General features: G+C 37.5%; 1 protein-coding gene across 2 annotated transcripts; it reads right to left on the bottom strand.

Annotated features, from left to right (window-relative positions):
- Positions 1-3870: 3870 nt before the first annotated feature.
- Positions 3871-21920, bottom strand: LOC141545195 (sterile alpha motif domain-containing protein 9-like). 2 transcript variants are annotated; one of them, XM_074272221.1, is made up of 3 exons: positions 21838-21920; positions 11222-11335; positions 3871-9298 (listed from the first exon to the last, which is right to left on the bottom strand). In XM_074272221.1, exon 3 carries the CDS (start codon positions 9274-9276, stop codon positions 4531-4533), a length of 4746 nt encoding a protein of 1581 aa, XP_074128322.1. In that variant the 5' UTR covers positions 9277-9298; positions 11222-11335; positions 21838-21920; the 3' UTR covers positions 3871-4530. The 2 variants fall into 2 exon arrangements, with proteins under 2 accessions (XP_074128322.1, XP_074128321.1); XM_074272220.1 differs by having other exon boundaries at positions 21624-21851.
- Between the last annotated feature and the right edge of the window lie 528 nt (positions 21921-22448).

The raw sequence follows: 22448 nt of genomic DNA, 5'->3' as shown, positions 1-22448 counted from the left end.
AGTGGAGTGGTCTGAGTGCCAATCCAGCTTCAGACCCTCATTAGCTGTGTGATCCTGGGTAAATCACTTAATCTCTGTTTATCTAATCCATTGGGGAAGGAAATGGCAAACCATTCCAGAGTCTTTAATAAGAGAACCCTAAAGGAGACCACAGAGTTGGACATGGCTGACCCACTGAACAACAAATGTGTGTGGGACTATACAGTGTCAATGGAAGGTTATCTCAGATGGAAGAAATTTAGAACTTTGGATGACTAGGAGAAGTTTCCTTCAGAAGGTGGGATTTCAGCCAAGTCTTCATTAGTTGGTCAACTAGCATTTATTGAGCATATACTACGTAAGTGCTGAGGATACAAAGAAAGGCAAAAACTAAAAAGTCCCTGCTGTCTAGGATGTCATAGATGCTTCCACTAAAGATGTTGTGCTAAAAGGACTTCCTTCTAGTGGGAGCTCTTGGGAGCTTTCACAGGACACATAGCAGAGGTGCAATAAATGCTTATTGATGGCAATAGTGGTAACAGGGTCTGGATGGGAGGAGAAGGGAAAAATGTGGCCAAAGACAAAAAAAAAATCTACTTGGACATTTTATTGGTTCTTGACAACATGAAATCTTTCCTAGTCCCTTCTCACACTGCCAATGTTCAACTTTGTTATTGTCTTGATGCTCTTGGTGAGGGCTTTGAAACATGAAAGGCAAGCATCTCAGAAGGACTGGGATTGCTTGAGTTTGTGTATGATTATCTCCAGATTTTCCACTGCTATCCCACATATCCAAAATGCTCTCTGCAAAAGACTTCTCAATCCCCCTCAGTTCTAGTATCTTCCTGCTGAGTGAATTTTCCATTTACACTGTATATCTCTCGCATATTCATTGCCATTTACATCATCTCCCTTATTAGAATGTGAGGTCCTTAAAGACAGGGACTTTTTGTGCCTTTCTCTGTTTCCTCATTGCTTAATGTCATGTTTAGCACATAGCAGGAGCTTAATAATGCTTATTGACTGGTTGGTTGATTGACATACATTAGCACCCTTTATGTAATAATCCCAACTAGCCACTAGGAGTCAGTGTAGGATTTCTCAATGCAGTGGGTTAACAACTATACTTCAAATACTATCTGCGAGGTAATCAGCAACCAACAAATATTTATTTAAGCATCTATTATATCCCAAGTATTGTGCTTAGTGCTGGGGATAAAATTAAAAAGTGAGAATGTCAGCTTTCAAATTATAATAGAGGGACACCAGCCTGTGGGAAGTGATAATTCAGAAAAAGAAATTTAGGTCTAGGCAGTCACAGGAATTATGGGTGAAATCACAGGGCAGTAGGCTGTCTTCCAGTGGCAGTATTAATTTCATTTTAGTTTCCAGAACAAGACTGGACAGTAAATTGAAAGGGGAAGTGAGAGCAGGGTGTGGCTGAGAATAAGACAGGCATCCAGCAGCAGCCAAGAAAATAGCAGGATGCTCACTGGTGCCCCTTCTGAGAAAGCCTTGCTGTTCTGGCTGATGGAAGGATGGGATATAAAGTATAATGTGGGTCTGTTAATATAATGAGGTAGATGGGTTTTCAGGGTAGCTAGGGCACTGGGCTGAAAGTGGATAATACAAAGAGGCTTAAGACATGTTTCTTGCCTTTGTGGAATTTCCAGGGTAATTGGAGACACAGGGCATAGAACACAGAGGCATCAGAATCTATATTTAGAAGGGATCTTATCTCAGGTTATTACTTCCGTGTATCTGGAGTCACTGCGAAAATATAGTCAATGGCAGTCCAATATGTCAAGGGTTGTAATGTTCCCCCAATGAACTGTTGCTGTGACCACATCCCAATTTCACATGTCAATGAAAATTTTTTCATAAGTATATAAAATGTGTAAAAAGATAGTTTTCGGGCATCAAATACCATTTGCTTCATTACCTAAAAGAATCACACCCAAACCAACACATACACACACACACACACACACATACACACACACACACACCCCTGAAATTAGGGAGTCTACTCTTCTTAGGGATCTACAACAAATAAATGTAATGGCTTATATAACCTTGAGAACATGATTTCCGAAAATGGAGCACATTTTTATGGTTTGAAAATTGAAAGGGACTTCAAAGATGTTCCAATCTAGAATTGTCAAATATGCTACAACGCTGTCCTGAGTGCAAACCAAACCAGTGTAAAATGTACTTAGGGAATATTTGACAAAATAAATAAAAATACAATAAAACCCAGATAATGTTAATTTGTGAATTTTTAAGTAACATGCTGAATGTAGGTATCCCTTTGAATAGTTTTTGTTATTGTTGTTGAGTTGCTTTTAGTCATGTTTGACTCTATGACCCTATTGGGAATTTTCTTGGCAAAGATATTGAAGTAATTTGCCATTTATTCCTCCAACTCATTCTGTTTGGTTAGTTGGTTGGTTGTTGTCCTTCGTTGTTGAAGAGGACCAAATTGACATTATTATATTACAATCGAGTTACAGTGTGTCCGACTGTGGCTGATCAGACCAACAGAGCTCAGAATTCTGCCACAGATCAGACAGTATGATCATTTGGGTAGATTTTTCTAATTCTGTGCATCTCATGTTCCTTCAATTCTGCTTTGCTCATTTTATAGATTAAGAAACTACTGCTATACTTTCACATTTGCGACCCTAAACAGCATTTGCCTTTGTCGTCTCTATTTCTGTTTTTGTCTTGATTTTTTTAATTGAACTTTGACTTGACACACATTCATTGTGTATCTTTATGAAGATCACTGATTAGATAAATGAGATGGAGGGATGGGGATTGTTTCATAGATCCTTAAGTCTGGAGAGAAAAAAATAATTCCATTTCATAATTCTGAAAATTCAGTCTGAATAGAAGGGCAGAGACATTAATAATTAGAGAAACATTAATTGCTCATGAGTAGACAAAACCAATATTGTCATAATGATGATAGTACTTTATACACATTTTTAAATTTTTAGGAATGAGTTTTGTTTTTATATTACAAAAAACTTATAATCACCTTTAGTCCGTGAGAGGTTTCTTGCAACAAAGTGAACATCAAGTAAAACTAATAATACAGTGATCTCATCTGAAAGTACAGGAGGCTAGTGCTTCTAGTGTGAGGGCTTGATGAACCCTTAATGGTATGGGGTTTGCTTATCCAGCTTTGATGTCCACCTACCACCCAACTCTCACTTGTAGCACCAAGAAGCTGTAGGATTAAGCCACGATGGCAGATGAGCTAAATAAGATTGAAGGTGACCAACAGTCTTCAAATCCATCAGTGGGTTAGGGGAATGTCTACTCCAAGCATAGGAAGACTAAAAAAAAAGAAAATGTCAAATGTTGGAGGGACTGTGGGAAGACAAGCACACTGATGCATTGTTGGTGGAGTTGTGATGCCCTAGAACCTGAAAACTAAGGCTATGCTTATCGACTGAGGAATGATTGAAGAAGTTGTGGTATTTGAATATGATAAATATTATTGTGATGTAGTAAAGTGAGGAAATAGATGATTTCCGAAAGATTCGTAAAGACTTCTTTGAATTGATGCACAGTGAAGTGACCAGAACCGAGAAAACAATTTATACTCTAAATGAACAATTTTGAACACTTTTAGAAACTGATGAAGAACTTGTTCAGTGACAATATCATTGAACAACTTTGAAAACTTAAGAATTACTCTATAAGGCAATGACCATTTGTGATTCTTGAGAATGGATGATGAAACTTGCTATCCATAACAGAGAGATGATGGCGTACCACAAATTCCCCTGAACATAAGAAAGTCTAGTTAGATTGAGACTTTTTCTGTTACCTCAGAGATCATATCTTCTGAGCCAAAAAATGAGACTTGGGAGCTAAGTATTTTTTTCTAAGTAGCAAATTTATTTATGGTAAAGTCTTACAAAAGTATTAAAGAGCTCAGGAGTGGATTCTGTCTTTCAAGTTATTACATACATAATCTCTTTGCCAATATTTTCCCCCAAATTCTACTCCCTCATTTTTATCTTTTGTTTTCTAAATATACCATAAATTCCTGCATGGGGAATCCTAAAAAGGAACAGAAAGAGCCAACTACTTGTAAAGCAAACCACATATGATATGTAGTTCTGGATTATAGAAAAAAATGGGCTGCAAACCGAAGAAATGATAATTGCACTGGAGGCCTTTGCAGTCTAGTTAGGGAGCTAGATAGGAGAGCCAATGTGGAGCACTGTAAAATGGGCTTGTATTCAATGGGCTTTGCTACCTCCTAGCTATTGAATCTCAGGCAAATCACTTCCCTACTGACCTTTATTTGCTTTATCTGCAAAATAAGAGGGTTGGATTAAATGGTTTCTTCACTTTAGCTCTAAATTCTGTGAAAATATACAGGAAAAGCAACTCAAGAAAACTGCAAAACAGAGTATCCCCACTACTATCTTAGCTAAATGCTTTATAAGCTATATATAAGATATGCAGGCTATTTTAGCTAAATGGGCTATATCCCTGGCTATGACATTTAAGAGCTTTCACAGGCTTGATTTAAATATTTTTTATATCATAAGCAATTGGGCCTGCAGTGGAAAATCCCAGGTAGAAAGAAACTTTCTCCATGCTTCGGCCACGTCTTATCTGACTCAGGAAAGCAGGCTGTACTGGAATTGCCAAGTTTTCTTTAATTCTGTAGTCTATATAGATCAAATCATTTTCAACCCTGCCAGTGAGACGAAGCAAAAGGTCTTTCACTTTCTCTTCTCTCCACACATCTCCACGCTGCCAAAGGGCCCTTAGATCTGCTTCATTCTGGAAGCACTGCTCAATTTTTACTCTGTGAATGAGTTTATTGAGGCCGCTGCCCTTTCCAAGGTAGAAATGTGTGAATGGTTGCTTAGCCCAACACATCTGACCGTATTTCTCCTTAAAGGATTTTCTCAGTGATGTGATATACTTTTCTATCTGTCTGGAATTCTGATCCAGTTGCTGATTTTCAGGCCAGAACAAGAGAGTGGCTAAGAAGAAAGGATCTGGATAGGAATAATTTAGCCCTACTTCTTGCAAAACCTCTTGAAGTATTTCTTTTAGTTTATCAAGTGGCTGTATGACTATTGAAGTAGGCTTCAAACAATTAAGAATTATGTTGCTCAAGATGAAATTCTGTTTTTCCCTTGTCTGTGTTGAATTTGCTTTTTCTACCAGGAATGTGTACATCTTTACTATGTTTTCCATTACATCTTTCTGATTTTCAGTGAGATACTTTAGCAGTCCAGAAAATCTAACTGCATTAGAGGCTTCCAACTTTCTCCAATATGCCAGCTCTTGGAGTGATTTGCCAAACGATGTCATCACTGATTGCCCGATTCCTGAATTGAAGAATATACTTATATACTGTCTGAGTAACCCTTTCATTTTAGCATGGTTTTTTTCTTCCACAATTTCCCTTTCATTATCTCTTACTTTCAGAAGAGAAAAGTAGTCTTGAAGAGTATCAAAAGTTTTTTTCAAACGACGATGAAGACCATTTAAATACAAAATATGCTTTTTAATTACTGGATAATACTCATTCTGATGAAATGAAGGATCTGAAAAAAGATCATTTTTTCCATAAAAAAGTTGGATGATGAGCCTTTTAGATGACTCCTTTCTTTCACCAACAAGGGGAATTTTCTCTAAAAGCTGAATTACCTGCATGCAAACCTCTATTTCTCCCAAGTAACACGATGTATTATACATCCCACCTCTCCTTTTAGATTTATGAGGTTGCCCATTTTCGGGGTCTCTGTTCTCATTGTGTTGCTGAGATTCTTTGAAAGCATTTGAAGCTTTCACTGCTATATTTAGGAGATCTGCCAGTTCCTGAGGAGATACAATCTTCCCTTGTTGCATTTTATCCTTATGGAAGATAAGCTGGCTTTTGTAGACTTGACCAAGTGTATCAGAGACAAAGGAATTCTTTGGACTTCTCTTCATTGCTTCCTCTGCCCAAATAATGGCACCTCGAAAATTATTTTCATTAATATAACAATGTCTTGCTAAGGTTTGATAGATCAATGCATAATGCTCAAATCTGATGGTTCCTTCACATAAGACATTATGAACCTGATCATTCCCTTCTTCTTTCTGGACATCCATAATAAAAGGAGAAAATAAAGTAGTTATGTCCTTCTTTGGGTTTGTTGCTTCTTTAGTGTATTCTTTCTGTCTTTTCAGTAGCAGCAATTGTATAGTTCGTACAAATTTATCTCTTCTTCTTCCAGGTTCATAAAAGATATTTTCTTTTAATAGTTTCAGTGCAATATCACTCTTTGCCATTTCAGAAGTAAGTTTCAGTTCTTTTAAACAGTTTCTGGCAATTAAGGGATGAATGATACGGACTCCTTCATTCCTCCCACAATCTACCTCTTTGGTACAGATAAGAATTGTGGAGTAAGTCCCCATTTTGTCTTCCAAGCGTCTTCTGTTCCTATATTCCCTTTGGTCGTTTAATCCTAAGAACTTCTCACACTGTGCCACAGAGATGTTAGAATCAGAAATGTAAGCATTAATCAGAGACAGAAAAGAGATTAATTCTCCTTCTTTACTATAAATATTCAACCCTTTCAGGATGTGTTTTACAACATTCTCAATGTATTTCTCATCAAAATTTTTCTTCATGATCATAAAGGAATAAAAGTCTTTGCAGTTTTGGTGCTTCTTTTCAATTTCCGTAAATTTGGAATCAAATGCCCTTTGCTCTTTGTCAGAAAGTTTGTTAACTACCGCAACACTATCAGGATTTTTAGCATCCTTTTCTGGGCTCTGGGATCTCATGCAATTTAGAATTATAACTAAAGGTGTTTCATATAGAATATAAGCTTCTTCCATGGCTGAGTTAATGTGATTGCACAAATCAGACACAGATTCTTGCTCTTCAAAATCATCTACCAGCAGGAGCACAGGCAAGTAATGTTGGTTGTCTGAGCAATAAGTGAGTAAAGTCACCACCTGTATAGCGATATCTTCAAAGTCAGCTGTTTTGTTTTCCAACACAGCACATCGGAATTTATTCTTCAGTTCCCAGAGGACATGCATTGCTAATGTGGTCCCTCCACAGCCTGGATGATGATACAAATTGATCACTTCTGCACAAGATTCTCTAGGGGAATTCGCTAAAGATTGTATCATCTCTTCAAGTTTTTGATAACTATCCCTTTTGATAAAAGGTAAAGAATAGTTTTCAGAGGAAAAATAGAAATTCCACCATGAAACTTTTCCACCTAGATAAAAATGTTTCTCTTTGGATTTTTGAAATTCAGTGAATTTTGCCTTATCTTTCTCTTTGTCTGTATCTTTGCATTCATTTACACAGAGGATTCTCAGTGCTGTCATATCGTCTTCATCTTTCTTCTGAAGAATAATAGAAGAACCATTTGATGGCAAAAATCTTAAAGGAGATTCAGTCTGAGGTTTTAGTGTAAGGATAGTGCCATTTAACTGTTCAAGATTTAAAGTAGCAACACATCTGTTTGTGAGGTCAGTAGTTGAGAATCTGACTTGCAAAAGATCTTTCCATTGTGAACCTATTTGTGGATCTACTGAGATAGACAGTATGTCATCCATTCCCCCTAATTCCTGGTAGAAAGTAGAAAATGTCTCGATCAAAGGATCTTTAGGATCCTCGACTGGAGAAAGCAATAGAAAAACTACTAAAAACCTTTCAGGTTGCATCACGTCTTCACATGTAAGGAATGAAATTACTTTCCGGACTGTAGAGGCTCTCTTTTTAAGCCATAAACTAAGTTCTAAAGGTTGATATTCTTCTGTGTTAATATCTGTCCTGCCGTTGCAGAAGATCCAGCTGGGTTGCTTAAAAAGATTCAGATTTTCAATTTTTTCAGTAACTGAGGTTGTATTGTCTTGGTATTGATTTGGAAAGTGAAGATTAGCTGCTCGGGTCGTTCTATAAGCTTTAGCAACCCCATTCTTCAAAGATTCAGGATCAAACTCCAACACAGCAAGCCATCTAATTTCCTTTAGGAAGTCCAAGTGCTCAATTTGATTTGGGTGACTCTTATTTACCACCAGAATGTACCAGTCATAGTAAGAATTATCTAAGTCTTGGTCTCTTGTGAGAAGATGAGTCAGCTTTTGTCCCTCACATTCTGTTTTCCTTTCCTTTGGTCGAGAGTCTTCTGCTGCTTTTCTGGACTCATCCCATGATTCTAAATGTGTTAAAAATTCTTTCAGTTGTCTATCCTTTTGCTTTGCATTAGCATAGATGTCTTTAGAACTAGCACCATCCCTCACAAATAGAGAGAATTCAGCATTTTTCTCCCATTTATTATTTTCACAAGTTTGCATCTTAATTGGGAAATATTTTTTTACACAAATGGAGTGTTTTGGAACGATGTCTATTTCAATAACAAATCTATCTGATACGATATTGTTCTTCGGTAAGACTTCCACAAACCTTGGTGGCCTAATGCACTGCTTTGCTTCCTCAACTCCCTCCTTACCGAAATAGTCCTCGATCTTCTTATAGAAGTGCTCAGTAAATTTACTTTTATCTTCCTTAGTGACTTTCACCCCAACAATTTCTCCATGAGGTTTGTCCTTTACTCCAAAATGGATAGTGCCATTGGTGCGGCAATTCATGCACGCTGAAGCAAATCGAAAGACTTCATTGCTAAATTTCATCTCAATGTCTTTCTTTGTAGCTCCCTCTGTCTCAGTCAGAGCCTTAAACTCATGGGCTGGATCGATGAAATTGAGTAATCCTGTTTCAGGTTGGATAATTACATCATGCTCTTTATAACGAAAGCTTTTATGGAAGTTGTCAAAAGGATAAGGTGAACATGGCCGCCCTGTGTATGGCAGATCATCCTCTGTTTCTTGGGGGTGGCTTTCCGTTTCTTTAGAAGGCTCGGTCTCTGATGACTCATAGGCTTCCTTGGGTTTAGGGTTGGTATCTATCTTTGGGTCTGTTTGATTCCTTTTGCCTTTTCTATTTTTCTCCTGTGTCACACACTGGTCTTCAGTTTTTTGACCATCTTTTTCTCCCAATGTCTGCTTAAAACATTCAGAATTCAATTCCTTGAACATATTTATTATTTGGAGGGCAGGTCCATGTTTTATGCCCATGTCAATAAGATCTTGTTTAACACACCGTTTTAAACTCATTCCATTTACTTCTTCCTTTTTCAAGATCTCCCCATATTCTGGATTAAGCTTAAGTTTTCCTGTTACCCACTGATAAACATCTTCAATTGTCCAGTCATCTGTGTTTTCAGGCAGAGTCAACTGTTCATCCATCTTAATATGTGTATTTTTAATTCTTTGAAGAAAAAAAAAGAGGCATTTTAACTAAATTTTTAAAGGAAAATTGTGTTCTTTTCAACTATATTGCAAAGTACATTTCTTTATTGCTTTTGGTCCCCTCCCTTCCCAACTTCACCTCATTATTTGCAGGTCTTTATTTAGTTATATTTTCAAATATTTGCAAATGAAAGGATACTTGTTTGAGATTTTTAGTGATATTTGTTACTTCTTAATCTTACTTTTCTCATATAAGAACTTATAGTACAAATATGGCATAGGGCAACTAAAAATTAAATATAATAACAAAAATGAATTTTTAAAAACAGATCACTGAGTGAGCAAAACCAGGAGAACATTGTGTGCAGTTGTTATGTGGTGATCAACTATGATAAACTTAGCACTTCTCAGTAATGTGGTGATCTAAAGCAATTCTAATAGACTTGGGATGGAAAATGCCACCTGCATAGAGGGGAAACTATGGGGACTGAATGCAAATCAAAGCATATTATTTTCACCTTTTTTGTATGTTTGCTTTTTCTTTGTCATGATTTTTTCCCTGTCGTTCTTTGTTTTTCACAACATGACATGGAAATATGCTTAAAAATCTGCTTCCCCAGAAGATCCTATAACCCTAAAGAGCCTTTTCTTCCCTCTCTCTTCCATTAAAACTCCCATTCTCACATATCTTAACCAGATTGCTCCCCTAGTTTTGCCATCTTTTCCTTCTACACCTCCAACACTCAACCTTTCTCAAAAGATCATTCCTGATTTCTCCACTTGTTAGTGTTTCTCCAAAACTGCTTTGAAATCATTTTCTACATAAAATATATTTACTAATCAGAGAACACCTTGTATCTTTCCCATTAGAATGGAAAAGATATAGGGCAAGAATTGTCTTGTCTAGATGCTCAGTGCCTTCATGTATTTCTACATATATTATCTATATAAGATTGTTTGCTATCTTGGGGAGGGAAAGAAAACAAATGGAACTCAAAATCTTTCAAAAATGAATGTTGAAAACTAAATTTACATGTAATTGGAAAAGGGAATACTACTTACACATAAAAACATCGCTCTGCTAGGACTGAATGAGTTTGTAAACTCAAATCAAATCTTGAAGCTTTTTCTAATGAAAGAGAAAATATCTTTTCCCTTAAGGCCAGCTAAGAGGAGATATTCATTATACATTGTCACAAATCAAACTCTTAATGGAGCTTTATTTTTATACTTCTCAACTTTCCTCTTTAATGAGAGCCCTTAACCATTTATTGGTCTTTAAACCTTTTGACAAGCTGATGAAACCTATGGGTCTCTTCTCAGAATAGTGTTTTAATATATAAAATAAAATACATAAGATTGAAAAGAAAACCAATTATATTTAAATACAGTTATCAAATCATATTTATTTTTGTAAGTTTTTAAAAAGTTATCCAAAACATATAAAGATTGAAAGACTTGACTAAATCTCATAAGTAGAAAGTACTGGAGACTGGATTTGGATTTAGGTCTTCCTGACTTTGAGTTGAGCACTTTATTGATTATGCTGAAGTACTAATATTTTAAAAGAGAATTTAGATCATTTCAAAAGATAATTGTTGATCACCTGCTGTGTGAAAATACTCAACTAAATGTTCCAGGAAGATAATCCCAAAATGAAAATTATAATATTATAACACATATACATATATAATATATTGTATATAAGCTACTTTTAAGGAATTTACATGATTTTGGAGACAGAGAGAGAAGGAGAAAGAGAGAGAGAGAGAGAGAGAGAGAGAGAGAGAGAGAGAGAGAGAGAGAGAGAGAGAGAGAGAGAGAGAGAGAAGGAGAGAATCTCTAAATGGTTGACAAATTACAAATACCTAATTGCATGGATTTGTGCCTCATTGATATATGTATGCAAATTTTATTGACTATCATCAATATTTCTACTTACCCTATATCCCACTTCACATTTACAAAGCCTGTTCGCAGGAAGCATCCACGTTTAGTGCCAGGACAGTTCAAGATAACATTCAATAGTCTGCTAGCAGATGATTCTATCAGGATCCTATTTAAAATTGCAAATAAGACATAATTAATTTTAGGGTTTCTCTCAACTCCTCATACCCCTCCTACTCTTTCATCTTCTCTCTGTCATTCTTTCATATGCCCAATGTCCTTGGTCCATTGTTCCAAGTTCCCCAATTGCATCACTCTGTCTAAGACTGTCTTTTCCTAGAGGAGCCTGTAACCCTAAACAGCCTTTTCTTCCCTCTCTCTTCCATTAAAACTCCCATTCTCAGATATCTTAACTAGGTTGTTCTCCTATATATGCAATCTTTTCCTCCCTCATCTCTGTTTCTGCAAGACTCAATTTTTCTCAAAAGATCATTCCTGACTTCTTCATTTGTTAGTGTTTCTCCAAAATTGCTTTGAAATCATTTTCTATATCAAATCTACTAATCAGAGAACATCTGGTATTTTCTCCACTCCTATACAGTAAGGATTGTCTTGTCTGGATTCCCAGTGCCTAACATGGTATCTGGCTCACTAGAGGCATTTGATAAATGTTTGTGAATTGACGGATTTTTAAGTGGAGGCATATTTTAGGGAGAGACATTAACAAAGATCCTAAGTTTCTGAGCCTTAGGAGGTGGTCTTCAAGATTTTTTGTAGCTAAAAAGCATTCATTGCACTGCAGTCAGTCTGGGGATTTAAGCTAGGCTGATTGATTCTCCAAAGTTGGATATTCTCTAAAGTCTGTTACTGTGAATGTGGGTCCTTATGTGGTACAATTTCAGGCCTGGTATCAGAAAGTCTTATTTTTCTAAGTTCAAATCTAGCCTACTTGCCCAACCCCAGGCAAGTCATTTAACCCTGTCATAATTTCCTCATCTATAAAACAAACTGGAGAAGAAAATTGCAAACTATTCTAATGTCTTTACCAAGAAAATAGGGTCACAAAGAGTTAGACACAACTGAAATTAATGAACAATAACAACAAATTGAGAATCTAATTTTATACATTTGTGGGAAATCGAAGGGAAGTGTTTTGCAAAAATAAGAATGTGGTTCTGGCAATGACTGAAGAGCAACAAGATTTGGGAATTTTTCATGTGGGAAATCATGAAGCCATAAAAAGAGATGAGGTACCCCTAGAATACAATAGGAATATCTAAAGAACTACCATGGAAAGGCACTGGTGACTCACGGCCTTGGGGCTAATTAACACAGTTCAAAGTTATAAATATTCAAGGTTATTTTTGGCATTCATTCATTTCTCTAGAGTAATGCCCTGTTGTCTCATTGTGGCACAGAAATGGCTTTGGTGTCATGCAAGCTGTCACAACAGAGAAAAAGGTTTGTTAGGGCCAATTAAACAGGGAAGATGTTGTCTGCAATCCTGGTGTTGGGTGGAGCGTGCGGGAAAATGACAAAATCCGAGCCATTGGAAGTACTGAAATGTTACTCACTTCTGGGAATGAGACAAGGATAGAGGGTCTCTTGGGAACCTGTGATTTACCAATTCTGTGAAACCAGTCAGGTACATGTATTTCTACACAATGTCACCTTTGAAGTCATCAGCACAGTGTAATGGAGAAAGTGTGGTATGGGGAGCTAATAATAATTGTCACTTTATCACACTCTAGTCCTAATATCTTCATCATAAAAACAAAAGTTGTACTGGTATTTTGGGGATCAAAGCACAAATCTAGTTGATATATTCCTGACCCCATTTGTTACTCATTTAGATTTCCTCTTTTATTAGGTTGGTTTTAAGTCTTTACATTGGAAGGTTAAGGATCTGTGATTTTGTGAGGATGATAATTCATTTCACCAATGTGGGTTATAAGCCATCTGTGACTTAGTGAATGAGCTATGGAAAAGGTGCCTTCATTTGCTCATGATCACAAAGAAAGCAAAGTTAGAGATGGGATTTAAGCCCATGGTAGATAAAAGTATAGTTGGCAGAGTAAATAGTGCATAGGCTCTAGAATCAGGAAGACTTGAGGTAAAATGCAGCCTTAGACACTTCTAGTTGTATGATTTTGTGCAAATCCCTTAAACTCTGTCTACCTCAGTCTCTTCAACTGCAAAAGGAGGATAATAATTTTCTCAACTCCCCAGAGTACCTTTAGTGGGGCATCAGACAGCTATAGAGATTCCTAAATCCTATTGTAGTCCAGAACAATCAGGTATCCATTCAATGCATTTAATAAGCATTTATGAAGTGCCTACTGTATGCTTGGTGCTGTTAGGTGCTAGTGACACAAAGAGAAACACATAAAAACAGTCCCTATGCTCTAACCTCATATTCTCCTGACAGAGGGATATATATATATATATATACATACATACATATGTTTAAAATATATAAGTAAAGTCAAACTTGAAATAAAAAGAATACAATAGAATTTGCTGAAGGAAGGTTAAGGTGAAGAGTATACCCTGGGCAGTTGGCCCTGTTTGCCTCAGTTTCTTCATCTGTAAACTGAACTGGAGAAGGAAATGACAAATCACTCTAGTATATCTGCCAAGAAAACCTCAAATGAGGTCATAAACATGACATGACTGAATGACTCCGCAGCAGAAACAGAAGTGAGAAAGCATCAACAGTTAGGGAAATCAAGGAAGGAGGTAGTCCTTGAAACAGTTTACAAAGGGGAATTAAGTTGCTTAATTTTCCCCTAATGATAAAACATAGAAAAAAAGGGGAGAAAAGAGTTAATGAGACATTCCCAGAAGTTGGGAATTTAAAAAGGCAGCATAGTATAACGAATAGTTAGAACTGAATTCAAGAAGGAAGGAAACCATTTATTTAGTGCCGGCTGTATGCCGACTAAGTCATTTAACTATAACATTCAAGTTGACTGCAAGGAAGATGCTATCTGCATCTAGAAAAAGAACTGATAAATATAAATGTGTATAGATCTTACATATATACTATAATATATAATATGCACACAGATATTTATGTATAAAATATGCACATACATATTTCTATCTAATCTAAAGTGGGGGAGAGTGAAGGAAAAAAGAATGTTACAGGATAACTTTATTATATATTTAAAAGGAATAGTAAATTGTACATAATATATTTTTATTTTCATGTGCAATCATCTTTTTTCCCCTAATATTCCCCTAATAATATAGAGATGCCTATTTTACTCCATAAAAATTCTGAGTAAAGCAGTTCTTAAATGCAGAAACGCACCTACTATGTGCCAGTCACTGTACTAAATGCTTTGCAAATATTATCTCATTTGATCCTTATAATAACCCTGGGAAATAGGTGTTATTATTATATCTACCTTACAATTGAGAAAATAAGCAGACATATATGACTTGCCTGAGGTCAGTCAGCTAATAATCTCAGGCAGGATTTAAACTCAGATCTTGTTGACTTTAGGCACAGTGCTCTATCTTCTGAGCCATCCAGATCTCTACAAAGACTTGCAGTTCAACAGATCTGCAATTATCAGTAGAACCCCAAATGTAAGGTACTTCCTATTAAGTTCCACACTATTCAGATAAAAGATTACTTCATTTTCTGGTACATTGGAGGCTGACTTTCTCCCAGTCAAGGCTCATCAGTAGTTCTCTCTTCGCTAGTGCCTTCAATGAATCAGCTGTTTATGCTGGTTCTGATAGTCTTCTTATATCTCTAGCTTTTGCCAGTTTCTTCCTTCCTTCCTCCCCTAAAAATAGAACCACCAAGTAGCAAACTTGGAAGGGACCATATGAATTCTCTCCTCTAACTCCTACCTTCATCACAGAGAAACAGTGGCCTTGAAGGGAGATGATCTGTGTATTGGGAAAGTCATGCCTTCCTGAATCTGGAAGGAGTATCCTGATTTCTTCTTTCTCAGTCTCTTTTTTTAATGATTTACCATAACTGCTCAGATGTCACAGAAATTGTCATTCTCTCCATCAGTGTTACCAGGGATGTCCTTACACACAGAATAATTGCATTCATTAAGGTGAGGGAATTTCTCATAGAAATGCTTGATGGCCAATGACAAAGCTCTACAGATTGTGAAAAAGGAAAAATTCTATTTTCATCAGAGCCTGTGCCCTTCTCATTTTGAAAATATATTGGTTGTTTCCTTCTATAAAGAACCTGATCTGAGGTCTTAGCATCCCAGTGTCCCAGTGTTGTATTAACTTCAGATTCTGTGATTCCTAGATCATATCTGACCATGTCACTCCTCTGCTCAAGAATATTCTATGGTTCCCTATTACATTTGTAATGAAATATAAATACCTCTTCTCTATCATTAAAACCCCTTCAACCTACCTTTAGATACTGACTTCATATTGTTCTTTTTCATACACTCTAGCCAAAGAAGATTCTTAGCTATACTTTTTCTACAAAATTTCATCTCTTTCATCAATGATTTTGCACAGATTCCCCTCCAGCTCCAGAACACTCTCTTTTTTCACCTCTGCCTTCAGGAATCCCTGATTTCCCTCTTGTTGATTGGTTGTTATCCTTCATATTCAAAAAGGCCCAAAATAAGATCATGAAGTTGGGGTAAAGGTACAGTATGTCTGACTGACTAATTAGAGTAGTATGAGTTTGGAAGGCTCTGTCACAGGTTGGGCACAAGTAGTCTTACAAACGTTTGAAATGGAGATTTCTCTAAATTTATGTGCCTCATGTTTCTTTTGAGTTATTGTGATTCTGTTTTGCTCATAGAGCACAGAGCATTCTTTGATGTGGGCACACCATGCTGGATTGCTCTGTGCCAGTATCTTCTGTGTCTCACAATTGATTCTAGAATTCTTCAAAGAGACCTTGAGAGTATCTTTATATTGTTTCTTCTGCCCTCTGTGTGAGTTCTTGCCTTATGTGAGTTCTCTATAAAATAGTCATTTAGGCAAACGAATCTTTGGCATTTGAATGTGGCAGACCCATCAGAATTGTGCTCTCTGTATTAGAGCTGGAAAGCTTGGCAGTTTAGTTGGAGAAAGGACCTCAGTGTCTGGTATCTTTTCTTGCCAGGTGATTTGCAGTCTTCCTAAGACAATTCAAATGTAAGTGATTCCATTTCCTGGCATAGTTTTGGTAAACTATTCAGGTTTCACAGCCATAAAACAATGAGGTCAATCAATGGCTCTGTAGACCTTCAGTTTGGTAGACAGTCTAATGTTTATTTTCTTCCCCACTTTCTTTCAGAACCTCCCAAAAACCACTGAGCTTGCTCTGGTAATGCGTTCATCCATCTGTACATCTCAGAAAAGAGTATTATCAATGTATGTGAATTTATCTATATCACTCAAAATTTCCATTTGTTTTAACTGACTGATGGTACAAGGCTTTTGGAGAGCCTCTATTTTCTTGATGTTAGTTGTCAGGCTAAATTAGTACAAGTGCCAGAGAATCTATTCAGAGGTTGCACTGAGTGCACAATCACCTGCTAATAAAAAGTCACACACCATCTCTCTCCATTTCAATCTTGGCTCGTGGCCTTTTCAAGTTGAAGAATTTGTCATTAGTGTGGTAACCTGACCTTGATGTCATTTTCATTCTTGTTGAAGGTATCTGAAAACACCATGCTAAAAAGCACAGGAGCAAGCTCATGGCCCTGCTTCACTCTATTGCTGACGGGAATGCCTAAGAGAATCATTGATTATCCAGAACTTAAGCCAGCAATATTGGTGACTTCTCTAGGCAACCAAATTTTGCCAATATCTTCCACAAGCCCTTGTGACTAATGGTATCAAAGGTTTTGGTCTGATGGATGTATAGTATATATAGACCTCTGTTCTGCTTCCCACATTTCTCTCCTAGAGTTGTTGGGCAATGAACACCATATTGACCGTTTCTCAGTCTTTTCTGAAGCCATACTGGCTCTGGGGGAGATGACCACTTCCAAGTAAAGGATCAGTCTTTTAAGAAGGAATGTGGCAAGAATTTTGCCAACAATGACCCCCCCCACTCGTCATGAAGGTTACAGATAATCTATTTATAGAGATGGACAATGGAGGCACCCTTCATCTCCTCCAAGATAACCTCCTCTTGCCACATACCCTAAACAATTCCAGTCAGCTTTTGAATGAGCAGTGGATCCCCTGCCTTGTAAACATCTGCTGGCAAATACTATTATTTCCCCCATTTTATAGTTGAGGCAGATGGATTAAGTAACTTGTTTAAGGTCATGTAGCTAGTAAATGTCTTAGACTAGATATGAATTCAGGTCTTTCTGACTCTAGAGCCAGTATTGTGCAACTAGCTACACAGACACACACACAGACACAGACACAGACACACACACACACACACAAAAACACACACACACTTATATATAATCGTATTTATATATAAAATCTCTCTCATATATATATAATAGATACACATTTATAATAAGTTGTATTTATATACAATCTTTCTTATATATAGATATATACATATATGTACATTTATATATAAATTGTATTTATATACAATTTTTCTCATATATAGATATAGATAGATATACACATATACACATTTATATATAAATTGTATTTATACAATTTCTCATATATAGAGACACAGATAGATACATACATATATATTCTTTATGTTTAAGTTATATTTCTATATAATCTCTCTCATATATATAGTTACACACAAATAGACATACACATATATATGGGAATATATGCACACACACACACTATATATATAGGGATTTTTTTTACTACTTAGGATCATAGAATCTGTAGAGACTTCAGAAGACATTTATTCCAAAACTCAATTTTCCAGATGATGAATCTGAAACTCAGAGAGTGTTAGGGAGGTACATGTCCAGACAGTCCTCTGGCATGAAAGAGTTTCTCCTGGGAAGATGTAGAATTCCTCTATTATACCTTGCTTTCTATAATTGGGCTCCCAATGCCTGATTCCCCCAGTGTAGGAACAGGCATAGAGTATTATAGAGTACATAAAACACTAAAAGATATTATAGGCTATTACAGAATATTATAAGATACTGTAAACATTGTATAAACTATGCAAGCTTATTTATAAAAACTAGATGCATTCCATCTTTTAAACTAAAAACTTAGTTCATTTTTTATAAGTTTTTTTAATCGAAAAAAGTGCAAAAAAATTTAATACTGACAGTATATAAACTCAAATTTTATAAAAATCTTATTTATTAGTTTGTGTAGCTTAATCAAAGCAAAGCACTGAAAATGCTTAGATGGATTTTAATCAGTTCCACAAGCACAACGGTCTTTTTCAGGGTACCCAGTTTATATCTAAAGAGAAGCCATGGGCCAGTCAGAACGGAGGGGGAAATAACTCTTTAGTAAGTTTAAGTGCTTGAGAATATCTGAAATAATGGGAACCAGTTCATGGTAAACTTTATTGCTTGTAAAAGGAAAGAGGGGGAAGGGGAAAGAGAAAAAGGGAAGCTGTCATATAGTTCATTAACAGTGTAGCTCAGTAAAAGCAGCACTATGTTGGGGAGAACAGGGGAATGGATCCAATAAGCATGAAAGGTATGCTTCAACGTGTCCTTCTGAGAATGGGGTTCTCATACTCTGATTTTGGTGATTTTGGATGACCTCCATGGAGCTGGCAGATATTATATCAATGGTCCAGACAAAATAAAATTTCGGGGAGTTTTGTTATCAGATAGAAAAAGTAAGCTGTCAATAGACAAAATATTGCTTTGGGGGAGCACAGTTGTACTAGCCTTTGACAAATATTATTGTCATTATTTTTCCATTTTTCCTATAAGCTTAAAGCCTTAAGGGCCTTAAAAACCATCAGGTCTAACCTTATAATGATGATTTCCATACATAAATTCTACAAGCTATACAGGCTCTCTGAAAGGGAGACTGTTATGGTGGTCTCAAGACAATCAGCACAATTCTTTGTTCTTCAATGAAATCAAAGTCCCTCCTGCTCCTGTTCCTGGCTTCTTAACTTTAACACCTTGCCTCTGTCACTGTCTCAACTAGAATTTCCCTTAACACTTAGGGCCTCTGGAGAGACTTAAATGAACTGATACTGAGTAAAATGAGCAGGACCAAGAGATCATTATATACTTCAACAACAATACTGTATGATGATCAATTCTGATGGACGTGGCTCTCTACTACAATGAGATGAACCAAATCAGTTCCAATAGAGCAGTAATGAACTGAACCAGTTACGCCCAGCGAAAGAACTCTGGGAGATGACTGTGAACCACTACATAGAATTCCCAATCCCTCTATTTTTGTCCGCCTGCATTTTTGATTTCCTTCACAGGTTAATTATACACCATTTCAAAGTCCGATTCTTTTTGTACAGCAAAACAACTGTTTGGACATGTATACTAATATTGTCTTTAATTTATACTTTAACATATTTAACATGGATTGGTCAACCTGCCATCTGGGCGGGGGGGAAGGAGGAGAAAAATTGGAACAAAAAGTTTTGCAATTGTCAATGTTGTAAAATTACCCATGCGTATATCTGGTAAATAAAAACTATAATTAAAAAACAAAAACAAAAACAAAAAACCAACAAAAAACACTTGTGGCCTCCTTGTCCCAAATGGGATCAGAAAGAGTCATTCATGACTGAACAACAAGGACAACAATCTTGGTTAAATGAATGGAACTATGAGAAGGCTGGGATGAATTATTTTCTATAATTCTATAATATTTCAAATAATAGAGGAAAGACATTCAGAAAAATGAGCACCCAGGCCATTAGTCAGAGCAATTGGAAAACCAGAATCAAAAGTGAGTCACCAATCCTGGGTTTATTCAGACCAGACCCACAACTATTTGCAGCATGTTTGGTCGGCCAAGCTAGGAAGGGTTTCTAGGAAGCCTTCTGTTGACAAATAAGCATTTACATAAAACCAAAGCTTTATGGTTTTAAAGCATTTTCACATTCTCTCATTTGATCTTCACAGCACCCATATTGGGTAAACCAATTGCTCTTTTGTTTGTTTGTTTTTATTATTTTATTAAAGAACTTTATTGATTTTATTATTTATTTGTTTTGTATGTGTCCATTTTATGGATAATAAAACAGATTCAGAAGATGAATGATTGCTGAAGGTCACATAAGACGTTATTACAAGTTCTAGCCAGGGCTAAAACCGAGGTCCTTTGACTGTGATTCCAATTTCCTCAGATGGGAACTTTTTCTTTCTTTTACATTTAATTTTTTTCTTCATTACAAGCAAACAAAACATTTTAACATTTTTTAAATTTTGAGTTTCAAAATTTTTCCTTCCCTCCCTTCCCCTCTCCTGAGAAAGCAAGCAAAGTCAGGTGCAATCATGCAAAACATTTCCTTATTGCAAAAGAAAATTCAGAACCCAACCCCCCAAAGTAATAATTTTTTAAAAACAGGATATGGATCAATCTGTATTCAGACACCATCAGTTCTTTTTCTGATGGAGGGTAGCATTTTTTCCCACAAGAGCTTGAGAACTGTTTTGAATCTAATATGGGAAATTCTGAGCAAGACTAGGTCCAATATGAAAACGAATTTCCACAGAAAGACATCAGATCCCGGTCTAGACAAAGGAAATAATGTCTATGTGGAGGGCAGACCTCTTCCAGGTTGCTTTAAGGAGGTCTTGTCAGTGCTGCCCTCCTAAACTACATCTTCTCAAGGGCTCCTTCCCTACCGGTAGCCGCCCCCTCTTCCTCCGCCCCCCCCCCCCCTCCGCTCCATTCAGCTGATCACTTCCCGGATCGGAGGTCGTGGGCATATTCTTTGCATCCTCAAGCCTCCGATGACCCCCGACCCTAATTTAAGGTGGCAAAAGAGCCGGGAAACGGTCTAGAGCCTGAGAAAGAGGGAAGTTTCCGCATCCTGGGGGCAGACACGACCCAGTTGCCGCCCCCCACTCCGATGCTCCATTATCCCCAAGTGGGTAGGGATGGCGGCCCGAGAGGATTCCCTTGCGTCCTCTCCCCGCCAGCGGCCGCAGCTCCGCCAGGCCGCTTGCTGCAGCCCACTCGACCCCCGGCCTGCCGGCCCTGGCCCTCCCCTGGGTCCTGCGGCCGGTGCTACCGCGGGCAGCTCCGCGGGGCATCCCGAGGAAGCCCGCCTTTGTCCCGGCTCCCTCCTTGCCCCCAGCCTTTGGCAGCCCGCTCCTCCGGCCTCCCGCGGGCCGCTGCCCTCCTTTCGCGGGGGGCGCTAAGGCTCCCCCGAGATCAAGGGAATCAGGCCTTTCACACTTCAAAGCAGGATTCCAACATGATTCCGCTTTAGAGAGAAGTTTTTACAGCTTGTGCGGGTGGGGAGGTAGTGGGCGGGCTCAGAACACAAAAATATAAATTTGATTTCCCGGGAAAATCAGTAAGACTTTCTCCCAATAGTAACAGTCAAAAAAAGAGAATGGACTTACCCCGATTTCTGGGCACCTTCTGGCTCACAAACTTAAAAAACGGAAACAAACAAACAAAAAAAACCCAAAGCCATTTTGTTGAATTACAGAGTTTAGCGTGACTGTGGCTTGTCCCCTAGGCTCTGAAGAAAAAGATGTCATGTTTTCTAGTTCTTAACAATTTTTTTATATTGTCCTCTGCTGAACTACAACAAATGACTGGACGCTAAAATACCTCTTTATAAAGATGGAACACTTCCTGAATTTTTGCAGAAATGTTTCAGTTTCGTTTCTCAAAACTCAAGTGCACAGAATTTCAAGTCCATCCCCTTTGGCAATGTTCTAGCATTCTCTTCTAATTGTAAAGATAGGGCTAGCTGGGGGCAGTTAGGTGGCGCAGTGGATAGAGCACCAGCCCTGAATTCAGGAGGACCCCAGTTCAAATCTGGTCTCAGACACTTAACACTTCCTAGCTGTGTGACCCTGGGCAAGTCACTTAACCCCACCCTCAAGGGGGGGGGTCAGGGGCGGGGGAAAGATAGGGCTAGCTTCTGTCTAAAATCTTGCCTTTATTTCTCCACTCCCTCGTCATTTCTCCCCTCTCTCCCCTATACCTGTCTTTCTCCTCCTGCTTTGTCTCTGCCTCTCTCTGTTCCTGTTACTCCATCTCCTTCCTTTCCCTCCTGTTTTTTCCTTTTCTCTTCCCTCTTTTCTACTCTTTTCCTCTTCTCCTTTCTTCCTTCACTCCTTCTTCCCTCCTTCTGTATAATACACTATCCTCATGTTTAGAATGCTGTGTCTCCTAGTTAATCCAGCTTTCTTCAAGATTCAGCTCAAATGCCATCT

The sequence above is a fragment of the Sminthopsis crassicaudata genome, chromosome 5 (genome assembly GCF_048593235.1).
Source record: "Sminthopsis crassicaudata isolate SCR6 chromosome 5, ASM4859323v1, whole genome shotgun sequence".
NCBI classification, from domain to species: Eukaryota; Metazoa; Chordata; class Mammalia; order Dasyuromorphia; family Dasyuridae; genus Sminthopsis; species Sminthopsis crassicaudata.
This window is presented reverse-complemented; position numbering and strand designations above follow the sequence as displayed.

Excerpts from the sequence above, each read along its gene's own strand:
- LOC141545195 (XM_074272221.1), bottom strand. The coding sequence starts at position 9,276 with ATGGATGAACAGTTGACTCTGCCTGAAAACACAGATGACTGGACAATT.